The 16,425-nt window shown below is 39.4% G+C and overlaps 1 protein-coding gene across 1 annotated transcript in view; it reads left to right on the top strand.

Annotated features, from left to right (window-relative positions):
- The window catches only part of ctnnd2a (catenin (cadherin-associated protein), delta 2a), a gene marked incomplete at both ends in the record, with an annotated part of 202,698 nt that overhangs the window by 88,133 nt on the left and 98,140 nt on the right, over window positions 1-16,425 (top strand). Inside the window, 3 exons of the mRNA XM_080515267.1 lie at window positions 1,200-1,332; window positions 5,922-6,095; window positions 6,194-6,209. Coding sequence (XP_080371393.1) covers window positions 1,200-1,332; window positions 5,922-6,095; window positions 6,194-6,209 — 323 coding nt within the window. The remainder of the gene's footprint in view (window positions 1-1,199; window positions 1,333-5,921; window positions 6,096-6,193; window positions 6,210-16,425) is intronic.

Genomic DNA, 16,425 nt, shown 5'->3' with positions numbered 1-16,425 from the left:
GTTTTTCACTTACTCAGGTTTGCTGCTGATCCCATACTTTCATGCGCTTTCTATACATTGTCCTACCTGTTGTTGTTTGGATATAATAATGATCCAGTTGTATTTAAAGTAAAGTAAATTTCTTTACTGGGCATGAGTGAAGTCACTGACTTGATCTCTTCTAGACAAATAATTAAAAAGTCACAATTTCTTGTCTTGGAATTCACATTTAAACAATTACTGCTGTTTCCAGTCTTTTCTTACACTTTTCTTCCAAAGTTTGGTTCTATACAACTCAGTTTAGTCATTATTCCCCAGACACTACTTTGTTGATGATTGTCCAATATTCTGACATATTTTGAGCAGCCCCAACTCCTGTCTAGTGCCAAATAGAAATGTATGGCTTAATGCAGGTTTTTCTAATGCTTTTCCAGCTTTGACATCCTTTGGCATTAAAAAACCCTAATCTCCAATTCATTAAGAGAAAAATCTGTGCTTTCATAAAATCAGTAAAAAATGTCCTTAAAAATTCTTAAAGGTTAAAAAAAAGAAAAGAAAAAAACAAACAACTGATTCCTGGACTTGTTCTGTGGATGTGCTATGGGGAGGCCTGCCCAGTAACTATAACACTATATGGTCACATTGCAGGGAGCATTATACTACTTTCTACTTTGTCACTTTTTAGTAATCTCATATTGTATAGTGGAACTTCAGGCAATTGCAGGACAGGCCACATCTCCACATTTTCTAACAGAAATCTATACAAGTCTTTTTAAGTTCCACAGATAGGCACTGCTTTTATATCTATATAGTGATATTGTATATAATTCTGTACCTTATCTAAATCCTTCTTTCCTTTGATGAATTGCAGTAAAGATATGATAATCTCCCACTCTGAGCATTTTTTTTTTAGTGGGTGTTCACAGTGTAAATTTTATCGCGCCAATTTCGTTTTCATAAACCCATTTACAGAAGTTTCTCATTTGGAAGTAGACACAAAACTAATTTGGCAAAATAACTTGGAAAAATATGCAGGTGCAAACATTTTTTATTCGAACATCAGCCACGTCAGCTGTTAGACAATTCGCTGCCAAGACCTAGTAATCCATCAGGAAATACCAGCGCATAATCTTCACCCTGTTCATTCTCAGAGCTTATTTACATCGTTTGGAATAATTAAAAAAGAAGAAGGAAAAAAAACTAATTATTTGTCTTCGCAGATGAGTTCGGGCATAGGGAGCTATGCCACTCTGTCTCCCAAACGTCTGGCAGCTCATCACGCTTCTGAACAGTACAAGATCTCCCACGAGCTCTACGCTACCGCTACGCTGCAGAGGCCTGGAAGTCTGTCAGGTGGGACCTCACACATCCACGCAGTTTCACTCATGGTTTCATGCATTCATGCACCAACATAAACCCAAACATAAGAGCGACTTCTCTTTAACGAATTGCACTGTGAGCAGTGAAGATAAACAAGGAGAAATCTTATTTGTTGCTCACGACCGTTGATGGAGCATTCATTGTCAAAGAGGCATTTGCATTTGCGTCTCTTGAATCAGAAAGTGTGGATGTATGATAATCAGAACGTTGTTGCGGTTCCCTATATGAAAGACACAGTGTCATGCCTTTAAAGATATTGTATGCCTGCATCTTTAAGGATGTAGGCTCTCTCCAAGAACAATTGTTAGCTTAATTTCTGACTCTTGGATATCAGGAACTGTGTATGAGTGTATGTTTGTGTTGTGATGGACTGGCAAACTTTCCAGGTTTTAGCTTACAGTTTTTGTTTGTTTTTTATTTTAAATGGAATTGGATCCAACTCCACGCTGTAGATAGATGGAAGTTCTTAGAACAATCTAAATATGTATCAACACAAATATATATTGGATCCCACTGTTGCACTGTCAATTGTCTATCTTTACTCTTCAGAGGGAGCTGGCTCAGTGTCAATCCCAAATTAAAAATATGTTATTACCTTTGTTTATGGCCCTCAGTCGAGTAGTGTTAAGTTTTATTTGAGCATGGATTTTGAGCCCCAAATGCTTTTAAAATGTTGAAAATGTGTGAAGATCTTGAGCAATATTTTGTGGCTGTAGACTATAAAAACGAGTTGTACATAACAATAATCTCAAAACCTTCATATGCCAACAAAAAAGCCCAGTGACAACCATGAATTGACTTGTAGCAGAAGCAGTTTTTATGCCAGTGAACTAAATTACTTTGTTTTCGACTGGTGGTGTAATGTGGAACACAGTTTAGCAGTCCTCTTAAAACTAATTAAAACTTTTCTCATGTCCAATGCCAAAACTTTGTATAAGATAAACAAGATTGATCATCTATACTGCTTGAGTGGGGGGGGGGTCATGGAGATTCCAGCTAACAATGACAAGAAAAGGATATACCCTGTCAGTATAGCCCCATAGAGAGATACGCTCATAAATTCACACCTATGGGTTAATTTAAAATACCAATTTGCCTCAAATTCATGATTTTGGATTTTGAGAGGAAACCAGAATAACATGCAGGCATTTGGAAATATACAACGTTGACACATAAGGCCTCACCTCGACTACATCCAGCGACAGTCTCACTCATCAGTACAACATTGTGTAGAACCAAACCTAAATATGAAATAAATTATTGTTTATTTAACCCTGCCACGGCATTTTGAAGCGCTGGAGTTAGTTTACTTGATCAGTCTCATAAACACGAAGCTTTATCGATAAAGAACATGACCTTCATACTTTACCCGGAGGGCAGAACTGTGATCTTGAAGCAGTGCCTCAGGTCTTATCCCTCCTGAAGACTTCAAATGAAGTAGAACTGATCCAGTGGTGAGATTGCCCACCACCATAATAATTAGCAGACATGGGAGATATGATTAGCACAATTAGATTTAAATTGTTGGGACTACTACCTGTGTACCTCATCCATCAGCACAATTTAAAGGTAACTAACATTTTAACACGCTTACCTTCACATGGTAATCACCGAATCCTACCAAGGAAAGGGTATTTTCAGATAGTTTTACACAGAGGAATTGCATATTCCCAGTTGGTGATGTCCTGCTGGAAATAGCTCACTAGTTCCTCTTAGTAGAATATTTGGAGAGGTACTTATCAGCTACAGGACTCACTCTTCAGAAGGGCTAAGCTGCGTGAAAACGAAATTGCCTTGAAATAGAAGTTTCCTGTCTTCGCTTTTTTGTGTGTTTAAAGGTCTGAATGATGCAGTTCATTGTGTATAAATATTGCCTTGGTGCCAGTGTGACATGATATACACAGCAGGGAGAAACAAAGGGCCTTAGAGATGCCTACGACATTTCCCTAATGGAGGAAATCACAGGTTATCAGTACATATGAATGAATCTCATTGTCATTATTACTGATTGTTGGTTAACACCAAAGCCTCAGTTCTGGCAGCCGTCTTTGTTTGTTGTTTAAATATACAGTAAAGTTCATTCTTTTTTCTTTTTTTTTTTTATTGAACTCACAAAGAAAATGAAATGATCTTTACTGTTGAGTTGACAGCTAAACTCCCACTGTGGGAGGAATTACAGAAAGCATGTGACATATGAAAATCAGAGAAGGACAAGAAAAGGGTGTTTTTTTGTTAGCTTTCTTTTTTAACTAATTTATTGACAGTAGAAATAGGTGATATTCAGCTTACACAAACAGGAATGTGAGTCATCGAGGGATCAGAGTGGATTATTTTACATGTTGTTATGCTTTTTAAATATTTTACTGAATGAAATGCCATGGGAGGGAATCTCTCTCTCTCTCTCTCTCTCTCTCTCTCTCTCTCCCTCCTTAAAATTCCCTTCCTGTTGAAAGAAAGAGGTCACTGCTTGTACCAGTGGGCCCATGTGAGAAAAAAAAAAAGAATAACGAAATAAAACCGACTCACCAAGACTTCAAAGATGAAAAGCATAGGGAGAGCAAGAGAAAACGATGGGATGAGTCATGCCGTTAATGGGTGTGTCCATGACTCTAATTAGCACTCCTTCATGCATATTCTGACCATTTCTGTCTCTTTCTCACTTCTTATTTTCCTCCATCTGTCTCCAAATCTGCTCCATTTTAGTGGAGGTCAGCGGATGTCGTTTTGTCCAAACTTTCTCAAGCTTCATTTCAGTTATTTCAGTTATTTTTTAAATTCATGCTCAGTCTCCTTTTATTTCAGTTTCCTCACTCTCATATTCTGTCTTTAGATTTTGTTTTTCATCTTGGTTTTTTTTCTGTCAAGATGCTAAGGAAGTTGTTTGGGTTTATTGCATTTACGTTGATAAAGCTTTTACTTCATTAATCTCTTTCTGATGCTGTTTTCAATCCATTTGTTTTTAATGAATTTTATATTTTTAATTGCTTAAGATTAAGATTCTAAATCACTTTGTTTTATTGCATTTATTGTATTTTATTTGTCAACAACTGTGGATTGCCTTGTGTCTGAATGGTGCTCTATAAATAATTTGCCTTGCCTTCGCTTCCCTTGCCTTACTGCTGGCTAGTTATGTATGATGGGATTCAGTCAAGCTCCTATCCTCTAGTTCAGCTACGCTGCTGAAAGGAGGTCACGCTTACATGAACATAGCCTCATTGCCACAATCATCATCAGGACAGACGTAATGGAGCAAACCAGTAGTTTCTCATGGTATAGTTCAGAAAGTGCAGACAGTCTTGTTCATGCTTAGATCTGCTGTGAAATTACTTCATTCAAGAGGGTTTAGTGATTTATCTTTAAAACTCTTTATTTGACTTGTTCTGTTTGATGGTCAAGATGGAAAAAAATACAGTTTTGCTACAAAGACAAGCTTAGTTCTGCCGACATGGCAAAGTGCCTCATATGCATTGATTTCTGATACGATCTGACAGGTTTTCACTGTATTAAATTGATGCTGGATACACATGGAGGTTTGGATCGTGAAGCACTGGCCCTTTATTCCATGGAAAATCCCTGGCACACGACTTGAAATTATCTGAGCACTAATATGATGTGACGTCGGCTCCAGTGGACCATCTCTGCTTCTCTCAGTCACTCAAAGCAGTCGTAGTGTTGTAGTGTGTGTGCATGCGTACGTGCGCGTGTGTGTCTTCATTTCATCTCCTGCCATGTCACTTAAGCTCTTCTGAATTGTCTTCATATTCCTCTGGTCTCCCCTCTCATTTTTTTCTATTAACCTTTGCCTAACTTTAATTTCGGTGTGTGTTTTCAGAGGGAGGCCTCTGCTTGCCTTCCATTTGTTCTGCTGTGTAATGAACAAATGCCTGCTGTCAATGTCTTCCCTGCCCCGTGTCTATGGGATTCCTGCCAAACACCCAGCATAACGGGAGGACACCGCATCTCATTATTTTATAGCTGACGAACAGCAATGTGTTCCACGGAGATTAAAAAAGTGAAATACAGAGGCATCGCTCTCTCTCCTCTCTCTCCTCTCTCTTTTCTGCCTCTCCCTTTCTTTATTTCCTCCTATCTCATTTTTGGCTGTATATGTCTCTATTTGCCTGTCAGTTTTTTTTTCAGTCCCCCCTTCTGATTTGCTGCTATTCTAACTCATCCCATTCAATACCAATGCACACACAGACTCATGCACACACTCACACGACATCATCAAAACAATAGATGCAGGATGAAAATGATCAGGTCTGAATGCAGTGCAATTTTCGATGATTGCCACAGTTTCCTTCTATCCTTTCTGTCATCATCACCTACATATTTCACTCACACTATTTTACTCATTTGTTTTTTTAACTTGTAAATGAAGTTTTTTTTCCCCATCTGCATTGTCTATCCTTCCCTTCATGTCTTTTAAATCCACCCATTCCTCTCTATTACCTCTCTCATTACAAATTCCTTATTTTTTCTTTCATCCTTCCTTGCTCTCTCGGTCTCTCTCTCTCTCGCTCGCTCTCCTCACATCTTTTCTATTCCCTCCCTTTCTCCAGGCTCTCGTGGCTCTTACAGTAGTCAGCACAGTCAAGAGCCCCTTCGGCCATTGGGGTCCCCCGAGCACCACATAGATCCCATCTATGAAGAGCGTGTCTACCACAACAAGGGCCCCATGAGGAGCCTCAGCCAGAGCCAGGGGCCAGACACAGGCCCCTACCGCAACAACACTGGTAAGGCGCTTGTATAATCACTTCCAGAACTCCTGTCCTGCTTGCATTTTGTTTTTAACTTTACAAGCCTCCTATTTTGCACTTTTCAACATTCACAGGTAAACGAATGCCCGTGTAAGTTAAAATGGACCTTATGTCCTCTATGTCCTTGAATATTGACATGAGTTTGTTTTTTTTACAATGGTCCTGCAGTCATTCCAGGCAAAACAGATTATGAATAGGATCTGTAGGTGTATTAAACTTGCAAAGAGGCAAGTTGTTGTTGTTTTTTTCATGTCGGCATAGTTTTATTTTTAAATATTACAACATACTTTGTTTTTCAGTTAAGGCTCTATTTATGTTCATATGTGGTTGACTGTCCATTTTTAGCAACAAAACACAATGGAAAAGACAAGTAAGCATGGAAAAACCAAACCCTTTGTCATTTTGAAGAATGACTCTTGTGTACATCGTTTGTATTTAATTGGCACCGGAGCACAATTGGGCACATTTTCTATCAAACTCTCGCAGTCAGACACACTCGTTCTCACCCACTCCCTCCGTAACTCCATTGTTGCCAGAAGTGTATTTTTAATAGGGTCTCATTGAGCTTATCTCAATGTGGGTTTAGGTACGCCATGTTAATCCCATTACGGTATCATATCCACATGAAAACACCCAAGTCGGTCACGCCACGTTCACAGCTCCCTCGATGTCATTAACCAGTCTTGCCTTAATAGCTATCATTAGCATTTGGGTCAGAACCGTGGCAGTAAATACGTCACCCTAGACCAGCATTTGAATCGATCAGTTTGACTCACTTGAAAGGAGTGAGAATTGCCTTCAAGCACAGAAGCCGAGCTTTTCGAAGCCCATTTCAGAGTTCAATCATTGGGGTTTGCTCATATCCTTGTTTTGATTACTTTCTGGGAAATTCTGAAACAGTTCATACAGCGATAGTATTGTCTTCTGGAGCTTAAATTCATTAAATAAGTGTGTTTCAAACGTGGATCCATTGTTATCTATAATTTACTCAGCCTTGTATTTGTACTTTCAATGGATGGATACAAGAAAACTCACAAAGGAAATTTGCTCTGGAGCTGAAAAAAAATCAATAGACTGTGGATTAAACCGTATGCATTTAATTGCTACGCTTGAGGTTTACAATGTGCTCTTCCTATGATACAGTGTTTTAATAGATTGTCTTGTGTTGTTGGAACTAAATCTTCCATCAGCGTACATGTGCTGCGATTCATCCCGCACACATATTCGCCCTGTTGCACTCAGCCTGTGTTATAAACCAACACGTCCAAGAAACACATCGCTATAAACTTATGGACTCACTGAAATTAAGCCCAGTCTTAACACAGCATGTTTTAAAAGTCATGGGGATAGCATGCACAATGAACGGGAGGTTGTCTAATAAGAATTCATAATGCACAGAGTGATGGCACATAATGAACTGATAAGGGCTGTGCTGACATAGTGAGCAGTAAGTCATTAATTATGTCATAGTGCCTTTTCTTGGCAATGGCGAGCTCACATTATTGATTCATTAAGCTTGCATGGATCACTGTAATTAATGCTATAAGTCATCCCTTTGCTGGAAAGAGAAGGGCTGGGAGGTTTGTGTGTGTGTATATTTCTCGTTAAATAAAATAAAAGCAAAGTTGTAGCTGGTCAGTATGTGGTCAACCTAATTTAAGGCCAGTTTGAACAAGGATTCAAATGAACCTTGATATATTCATTTACAGGCATTGCATTACTTAACTGAGCACTTAGCTGTGAAGGGGAGCGGTGTGATACAATACAAACATGTTTTAAGTGACTCTAATTGCATGAGCACCTCTTTAATAGTGGCTGCTTCCTTAACGTTGTTCAGGGCTGAGGCACAGGTGGGAAGAATTAGGGAGAGGGCCACTTTTAAACAACAAAAAAGAAGATTTCTCACATATCTTGAGAAGCTGGCTGCACTTCTGTGCCTCCTCCGCCATTGAAGCTCAGCGGTGTACAAACAGACCTGTACTCTGAGGAGGAACCGTTCCTGCAGCAGAGGACAACAGTTTGACAGCGCACTGGCAGTTGAGTCAGGTTGAGTTTAGAAAGCTGCCGTTTGTTTAACCTGTCAGCTCAGCTCCAACTGCTACCACACACTTTTCTTTCTCAGCTTTTCTATATTTGTCACATTAACAAATTCCCAGGATAACAGGGAATTTTCTCCTCAAATAATCCAAGCCTCCTTCAGTAATTCCTGTTCGCTGCTGCCTCACCCCTTTCCCTGTGTTTCCCGCCATCTACACAAACACCAGTGTCTGTGGATTTTTGCACAGCACGTGTGTGTGTGTGAGTGTGTGAGTGTGTGTGTGTGTGTGTGTGTGTGTGTGTGTGTGTGTGTGTGTGTGTGTGTGTGTGTGTGTGTGTGTGTGTGTGTGTGTGTGTGTGTGTGTGTGTGTGTGTGTGTGTGTGTGTGTGTGTGTGTGTGTAGACAGTGATGTGTGGTGTTTCATTCTTGAATCAAACCAGGCCAGTGCCCCAGAGGACTGCAGGTTAATGTGGCCTATTTTAAACCATTATTCTGCGGCCACAGCGTCTCTAATGCGCACACGCGCATGCATACATTGGGTTTCTCAATAAGACAATGTCCGTTTTCATATTCATCATGATTCATCATGATTGTGTTAGTTATAATTTCTTGTCTCATTTTAAACATATTTGAGCATTTTATTGTAATTATTTTCTTGATTTTTTTTATTTATGAACTTAAAGGTCAAAGACTTATCTACACTAAAGGCCTATTTCTCTCAAATGTGAGCATTTGCCCACTCAACTTGGTTATGACGACAACCTGCAGTCAGTTGGTGACCCTGATGAGGACGATGAGCATGCAGATGAGCTTCCCTGAGACGGTTTCTGACAGTTTGTGCAGAAATTCTTTGGACATTCAAACCAATTGTTGCTGCAGCTTTCCAGGTGACTGGTCTTGGGCAACCTTGGAGCTAAAGATGCTGGATGTGGAGGTCATGGGCTGTTGGTCGTGAGGCCTGTTTGATGTACTGCCAAATTCTCTGAAATGCCTTTTGGATAGGGCTTTTGGTAGAAAAATGAACATCCAATTTACAGGTGACAGCTCTCATGAACACTCCTGCAGTTGGCATGACAATTACACACTGCCTCAAAACTTGCAACATCTGTGGGATTGTGCTGTGTTATAAAAGTGTGCATTTGAGAGTGTCCTTCCTTTTATTGTGGCCAGCCTAAGACACACCTGTGCAGTAATCCTGCTTTTTAATCATCAACTTGATACACCACAACTGTGATGTGGAAATAGAGATGAGCTCACTAACACAGATTTATTCAAATTTGTGAGCAGTATTTGAGAGAAATAGGTCTTTTGTGTACATCGTAAAACTCTTAGATTTTTTATTTCAGCTGATGAAAAATAGGAGCAAAAATAAGTGTTGCATTTATCATCTTTGATTATTTTACATTTTCCTAAAGATATGTTCTCTGTTCCTGTCATTCTCTTTTCTTCTGACATTTTATCTTGTGTTCCTTCCTCTCAAACTGCATTTGTTATTTTGTTTTTACTTCATTCATACCTTCTTCGTGTCCCCGAAGTTATCTTTGTTTGTGTGAATGACTCCGACCACTGGGAATATCAGCAGGCCTGAATTGATATGGCTCTTTTTCTCTTTAATAGCTTAACATTATGTCTGCATGGAGCGCAGGTGGAGACTGTGAGAATGGAGAGATTTAGTGAGAATGCTATTTGTCAAATAGTTCTTGTAACAAGGTTGTGCCTGTGCCTTTGATAAAAGTTGTTATGTATTGTAACATCACTCTCTTTAGTATCTTCAGAGGACTATATAATATAGAATTCCTTGACTACCAGTCAGGGCTGAGCTTCAATGGAGACATGTCATATTTTCTAAAATATTAGCAGAAACGACAACAAGACAATGCAAATATTTATGGAGAACCTTATGGTCACTCCTGTTGTTTCTAGCATTCATATATATCCAAACTAGTCATATTTTTCCGGACTCAGTAAAAGATTGTTGTAGAAATACTTGTGGGTAAAAAGTTTGTGAAAAATGACAATACCAATATAACATTCTAACACACACACACACACGCACACGCACACGCACGCACGCACGCACGCACGCACGCACGCACGCACACACACACACACACACACACACACTCGCACAGAGTGCATGATGTACCGGTAGATTAAACTAATCCTTATCAAATGCTGTGTACAGCTCTGATTTGAATTTGTTCACTGAAAATCACACAAAAATACTATTAGCTGAACCTTAAGTAGAACACATCATGATTTTCAAAGTATATATGCTAGATTTAATTTAAGTAAACCTAATGAGATATTCACAAAGTTCAGTCTCCTATCTGAATCAGATTTTTCTTCTCTACAGAATGTGTAGTTTTGTAATTTGAAAAAATGCTCTTTCCTACAATTCCTGATGAGTTGTAAGAATTGAAATGTATGCAGTTCCCAGGACAAGGGATCAACTCGGTTACATAAGTTCAAATACGTGTGTGAGCATGTGTGTGTTATGACATTTCCCCAAAAGCTGGATTATTTCCTGCTAGAATTTGCAGCTCTGTGTCACCAGTCGCTTTCACCAGTATGAATTGGCACACACAAACACACTGAAAGAAAAGAAGAAGAAGAAAATACCAAGAAGGCTTTGCATCAAACCATTAAACCAATCTGCTTTCCATTTTAAATCGCCTGTTTTCCTTCTGTAATGAGATCTGACATCCTAATGAGGGGGACCAAACAGAGAGAGTGATGGAGAGGAGAGATGAGAGAGAGGGGAAACAAGCCCAAGAGAGGAGGGTAAAATGGGTAAAGACAAAAAGGACTGGATAAATTGAACAGCTATTCCACGTCTTCTAACCAGAAGGCAGGAGAAATTCAGAAGTCGTCTTAATGAGAGAAAGTGACACATTCTTATAATTAAAAAAAGAGGGTCTCATGCCACATGTCTTCCAGTGTGCAAATGTGGTTTATAAAAGTAATAATTTCCACTTGTGCTGAGGCCGTGCATGTATCTGCCTGTTGCTCATTTTTTGCAACATTGAAACAAAACATTTGTGAAACCTCTTTTTAAAATCTTTTTTACTCATGTGTACATCTATCATATGACACCAAGGCAAATTCATAATATGCACAATTTACAAAAGAAACAAGTAATACAGTGATGATGGATACATCTGATTGGAAAAAAGACCAAAAAAAAGCAATCAAAAACAAAACACAATGTTTTGACAACAAATGCCTGACAGATGAGAACATTATTACCTGAAAGCAGGAGGGTAATCTCGCTGGTAATTTGAAATTTGGGGCAATGCAGCAGAGAAAAGCGAGCTAATTTAGAAAAAGTTGCATGTGGTTATCAGTGTGTGGAACTTACTTATGTGTCACAGTCATTAATGTGATTGTGAATGTGAATTTCCTGCAGAGTGACTGAATGGAACTGTGTGTGACAGCTGTGTCCAGGTAATTGTCTTTTAACAAAATGTCATGATTTGTGCACATTCATTTTTAGAGGAATTCCAATTGGTTCTACCAAAAAAGACACATGCAGAGGCCCCTCGTTTTCACTCATATGCTTTAATGGGTGATAATATACTGAAGTGACGAAAAGTACAGTATTGCATTAGTCCACATACAGATCTGAACTATTACAAGCCAGATGATGGAATGGCAGTAAACACCAATGTCAAATGTTTATTGTTAATCAATTTCTCACTAGCTATATAAACATATTAACAACTACATTAAAAGTTAGAATGCTGCATCAGTGATCATAGGAAACATTATTCTCTATTTGGACATAGGCTGTTAAATAGGTCATTGAAGAAAAAGCTGAGTTTAGATAAATGTTATAATTATTTCATGTCTTTCAGTAATTTCAAGGGGTTGCTTGTTTTTTGTGAAATGCACTGAGCTGAACTTTCCTATGGATTTTCTTTTGGTATGGCCAAAGATAGTGCATACCATTTAATCTGAAGGTTTCACCTTCCTGTTTCAGGCACTGGGAGGTCGGGAGCTGGTCAAGTGCTACTTAGTTGTCCCAGTACTGTTACACCTTCTGGTGTTACTTTGAAGGTGTCAGCTCCCGTGCAATATTGGAGCACACACACTTTTTGGATGATCATTTCCATTCGAAACAAGAGTCCTTGCTGGTACTTTTCCTTGATAACATAGCAGAGCCAACCCTTATGTGGTGGCTGTACCTGAGGTGGTAGATAGTCCAATCCAAGTATTAAAACCACCATATCTGCATGTGGAAGTGTCTTTCAGCAAAAAAAACTAAGCCACCATGATTTACTATGACAAGAACCTTGCATGGCTGCTGTCACTATTGGTGTGAGAATGGATAAATATAACAGATACATATTAAATACTACAACAGGTGTTAAGTTATAAAAACAAAAACAAAAGAAAAACAGGCATGTACATGAAGGAATTGGCCATAAATTCAAGCATTTTAATGTATAATTTATATATTTTTATGTGATTCCATATGCACATTGGACATGAGAAACAATTGTGGATGTCAGCCATTGTTGTTGTTGGAATGTGACATTGATTGTGTGAGTGAATATTTTAATATGACTGATGATAAAAATGTAGATAACATCTATTTTAATATGACTGATGATAAAAATGTAGATAACATCTATTTATCATTTGGATCTGATGACAAAGCTGAAGAAAAACATGTCTTAGGTTGTCTGTTTTCTGCAGTGTGTACTATGTCAAAAATTGTTCAAAAAACCAACGACGCTTTAATTTGAAATCTTTGCTGGAACTGGATCAGATGTTAATATAGTGATGATTCCATGGTGTTTTCTCTTCAGTGGCACCAGTTAAAATACTCCATTGTATTAATGAATTATTTCCATATCAAACATGTACTTACCTTAAATAGCCTTAAGGGAAGGCTTCAGTATTTTGGTCAACTCACTAAGCTGCCAGATACTGATGATCGGTCGAAACAGAAGATAAAATATGTTGGGTGATTAGTGAAGTGGTTAGCACTCTGACTTCATATGAAGCTGGTTTGAGTCTCGGTTGGGTTTGAGATCAATGGATGCGTAGGTGTTGATCTAAAGCAACATGCTTGTAAATATAAGTATCATTAAAATATTTCTTATTGGTATATTGGCTTTAAATGTTCTCGTATGAACAGCCTCCTCAGGGCAGTTTATGGTTAATAGTCATGATTTAACAATGATAATGTTCAGTGCAGGTGCTTGGTTCAAGTAAGCAGGGTTATCGCACATAATTTACTTGGCACCGAGCCAAATCACCTTTTTTAAAATGTATTTTGACTGATCACCCCTTAAATAGTTTACTGAGACATTTACGCTGAAATATATCTCCACTAACTTCAATGTGTTACTCACCATCACCAAATTACATTGGCTTGATTGACCAGGATCAATGTCATCTTGGCCTCTGATCCTGCTTATTTTTCAATGGGCCTTCTGTCTTTTGGGCTCCAGTTGAGGGGAAAAAAAGTGTGGTTTGCACTTCTTTCAAATGGGATGCTCATTCCATTGTGCAAACATTTATGCTGATGAAATGCCCAGACTGTCAAACTCCAGCCAGCTCGCTACTGAACGACAACATCTCATCACAGTTTAATTGAGAAGGGAAACAAAAATCATACGAAGGAAGAAGATGAGGCAAATAGGAAAGTGAGCGATTACGTTCTCTGCAGCAATCTGCTTTTTGAACTGATAAACTGATTTTGGACAGGCAACCCATCTCTCACCCACAATGCTGTTCAATTTAGAGGGCGACAACTGTGTTAATATGCTGAATCCAGGCTGAATGATATTGTGGGTTGAATTTGTAGAGAAGTTACGGCAAGGTTTTGCTGAAGCCTCAGAAAGCTTTAATTACCACCTCAAAGCATCTGACCTGCTTGACAGATCAGCACAAATCCTTTTCCTCTGGGAAAACACATGGCTCCGCTGAAATATAAGTTTAAGTTAGTCACCCCGCACCACCCTCGCCCTGACTACCTCAAAAAGAGCCACAATCACACAAACACAAGGCAGAATCGCATCCTTCCTCTGTCCTGTGCTGTCTCACTTTACACAATTAGCATATTCTCCGTTTTATCGGCAGTAATGAATTCATAACTGTTGAAAGAAGCATTCATTTATTTCTGTCTTTGGAGATCACACATATTTGAAGTCAGCACAAAAGCAGCATGTTGATGAAGACAGACTATCTTAATCAAATCGGAAAATATGTTTTATTCATCAATTGCTGCACTGTTTATTTCCTGTATACATTACACATTACCTTTGTGTCTTCTCCTTATCTCCCTATTATTCAAAGTAAACTGGCATGTTTGAATAGTTTCCCATGCAATTGTCTGTTAACTTATCCTCTTAGAAAGGTCTACAAATCTGGTTGAAGCCTTCCTCCTTGTTAACCTATTTACGAGCCAATGACTTATTTACAGGGGATAGGAACTCATGTGTCATCAGAAATGTGTGATGTTAAGAGTAGTATTTATCTACTTTGTGACCCACTTGTGTTAATCGTGGTGCTTCAAACAGGCTGATGTAGTTTCCTGATTTAGTTTCTGTGTTCTTGTGACTACAGGGATATTCTGTAACCGTGCTGCAACAGTGCCGTTTGGAGATTCCCTGTCGATGTCAACTTTGAGTGACTCACACAGAACTAAGGAAAAACCATGCCCAGTGTGGGATTTTATACAGCGAGCTGGTTTCCAAGTGTGTAATGTTGCAGCATGGAACTCGGATATGTGTGTCGCATTGATGCTAGCAAGGTCTGCTCAGAATGTGTCTAATGGGGCAATGATACTGCAATCTGTATGCATGTCACAACAATGCAAAGTTGCACCTAGTGCAGATAGTTATTTAAAAGGAACAAGGCAGCCTGCATCTATAAAGGGTGTGTGTGATGACAGGACCTGGTGTCGTGATTTGTGGTGTCCAGCTGTTTCTCTTATTTACTTTGCGGAACATGTATTCGTTTACACATGTGGCACAACAGTGGTAACCGAATGATTTACTCCTGAATTAAATCCACAAGGGAGAAAGGATTGTTCAGATGTAACAGCAGAGCGTAGTGTGTACTTATTCTTTTTCAGATAGATATGTTTTCATGCAGTGGATTTGTCATTCACCGACTCTCCACGGTTAAAGCTTTGGCACAACTTGTAGATAGGTTTCCTCCAAGTAGAGCTCAGTTGTGGCACACTTAGCTCCTAAAACATAAGATTGAAGTCAGATTTATCAATGCCAGACATGCCTGTAGCTATTTAAGAGACTAACTGCAACCGCTTCGAACCATGTGTCAGTGCTTGCTTTGTGCTCAGATCACAGTTAAAATAGGAAAGTTGACTTCAACATGCCCAAACACACTTATGTCATTTTTAAAACTGGCTTTGTGAGACGTGAGCCATGTTCGTTTGTACAGTAGTTTTTTTTTTGAGGAGCCTGAAGTGTGCTGGCTCACATCAGTGTGATGTGTAGTGGTTGTGTGTCTACATAAATAGAGAACTCTTGTCAAGCTTATGAGTAAATAACTCGTCTTTTTTATGATATGGCCTGTTGTCCCGACACAGCAGGAATAGTTAGCAGCAGCCACTGGCCTGGAGCTCTTGCTCTGTCTCGGTAGCACCGTTGGAGAACAGGTCAGGCACCTTGACTCATAGGAAGCAAGTGTCGTACAGCTTTCACACTGTAAATCGTTGTGTACTTGACACTGAAAGTGTAGGGGAGGGCATTTGTTTGGATGTGCATATGCATGTGGGTCTTCCAGGGCTTCCAGCTCAGGAACATCAAGAGCTGTGTGTTGGCCAGGAGCTCTCCCAGGATTAAACATAGGAAGAAACTAATCCTTGCCTCTCCGCTGCATCCAAGCAGTGTGCATTGTCGAGTGTGTTTGTGTGATTGCCTCGACATGTGTGTTTCACCCATGGCTGCTGTGGGCACGGTTACGAATGCTGTTGCATGACTTTTAAAGCCTTAGAAAAAGATGTGTGACAAGCATGCACGCTCAGTCTGTGTCAATCACTCGCATGTTTAGAAATCTGTGTGTGTGTGTGTGTGTGTTGTGTGTGTGTGTGTTGTGTGTGTGTGTGTTGTGTGTGTGTGTGTGTGTGTGTGTGTGTGTGTGTGCTTGTGTGTGGTGTGTGTGTGTGTGTGTGTGTGTGTGTGTGTGTGTGTGCGTGTGTGCGTGTAAGCAAGATAGACTGTACTGAGGGGGTTTTGTGTAATCGTGTTCTGAGGCCTGAGCATGTCGAGAGAAAGGACATGTCCTCAG

The sequence above is a fragment of the Blennius ocellaris genome, assembly GCF_963422515.1.
Source record: "Blennius ocellaris genome assembly, chromosome: 19".
Taxonomy (NCBI): Eukaryota; Metazoa; Chordata; class Actinopteri; order Blenniiformes; family Blenniidae; genus Blennius; species Blennius ocellaris.
The sequence above is the reverse complement of the archived record's forward strand: the minus strand, read 5'-3'. Positions and strand labels throughout refer to the sequence as shown.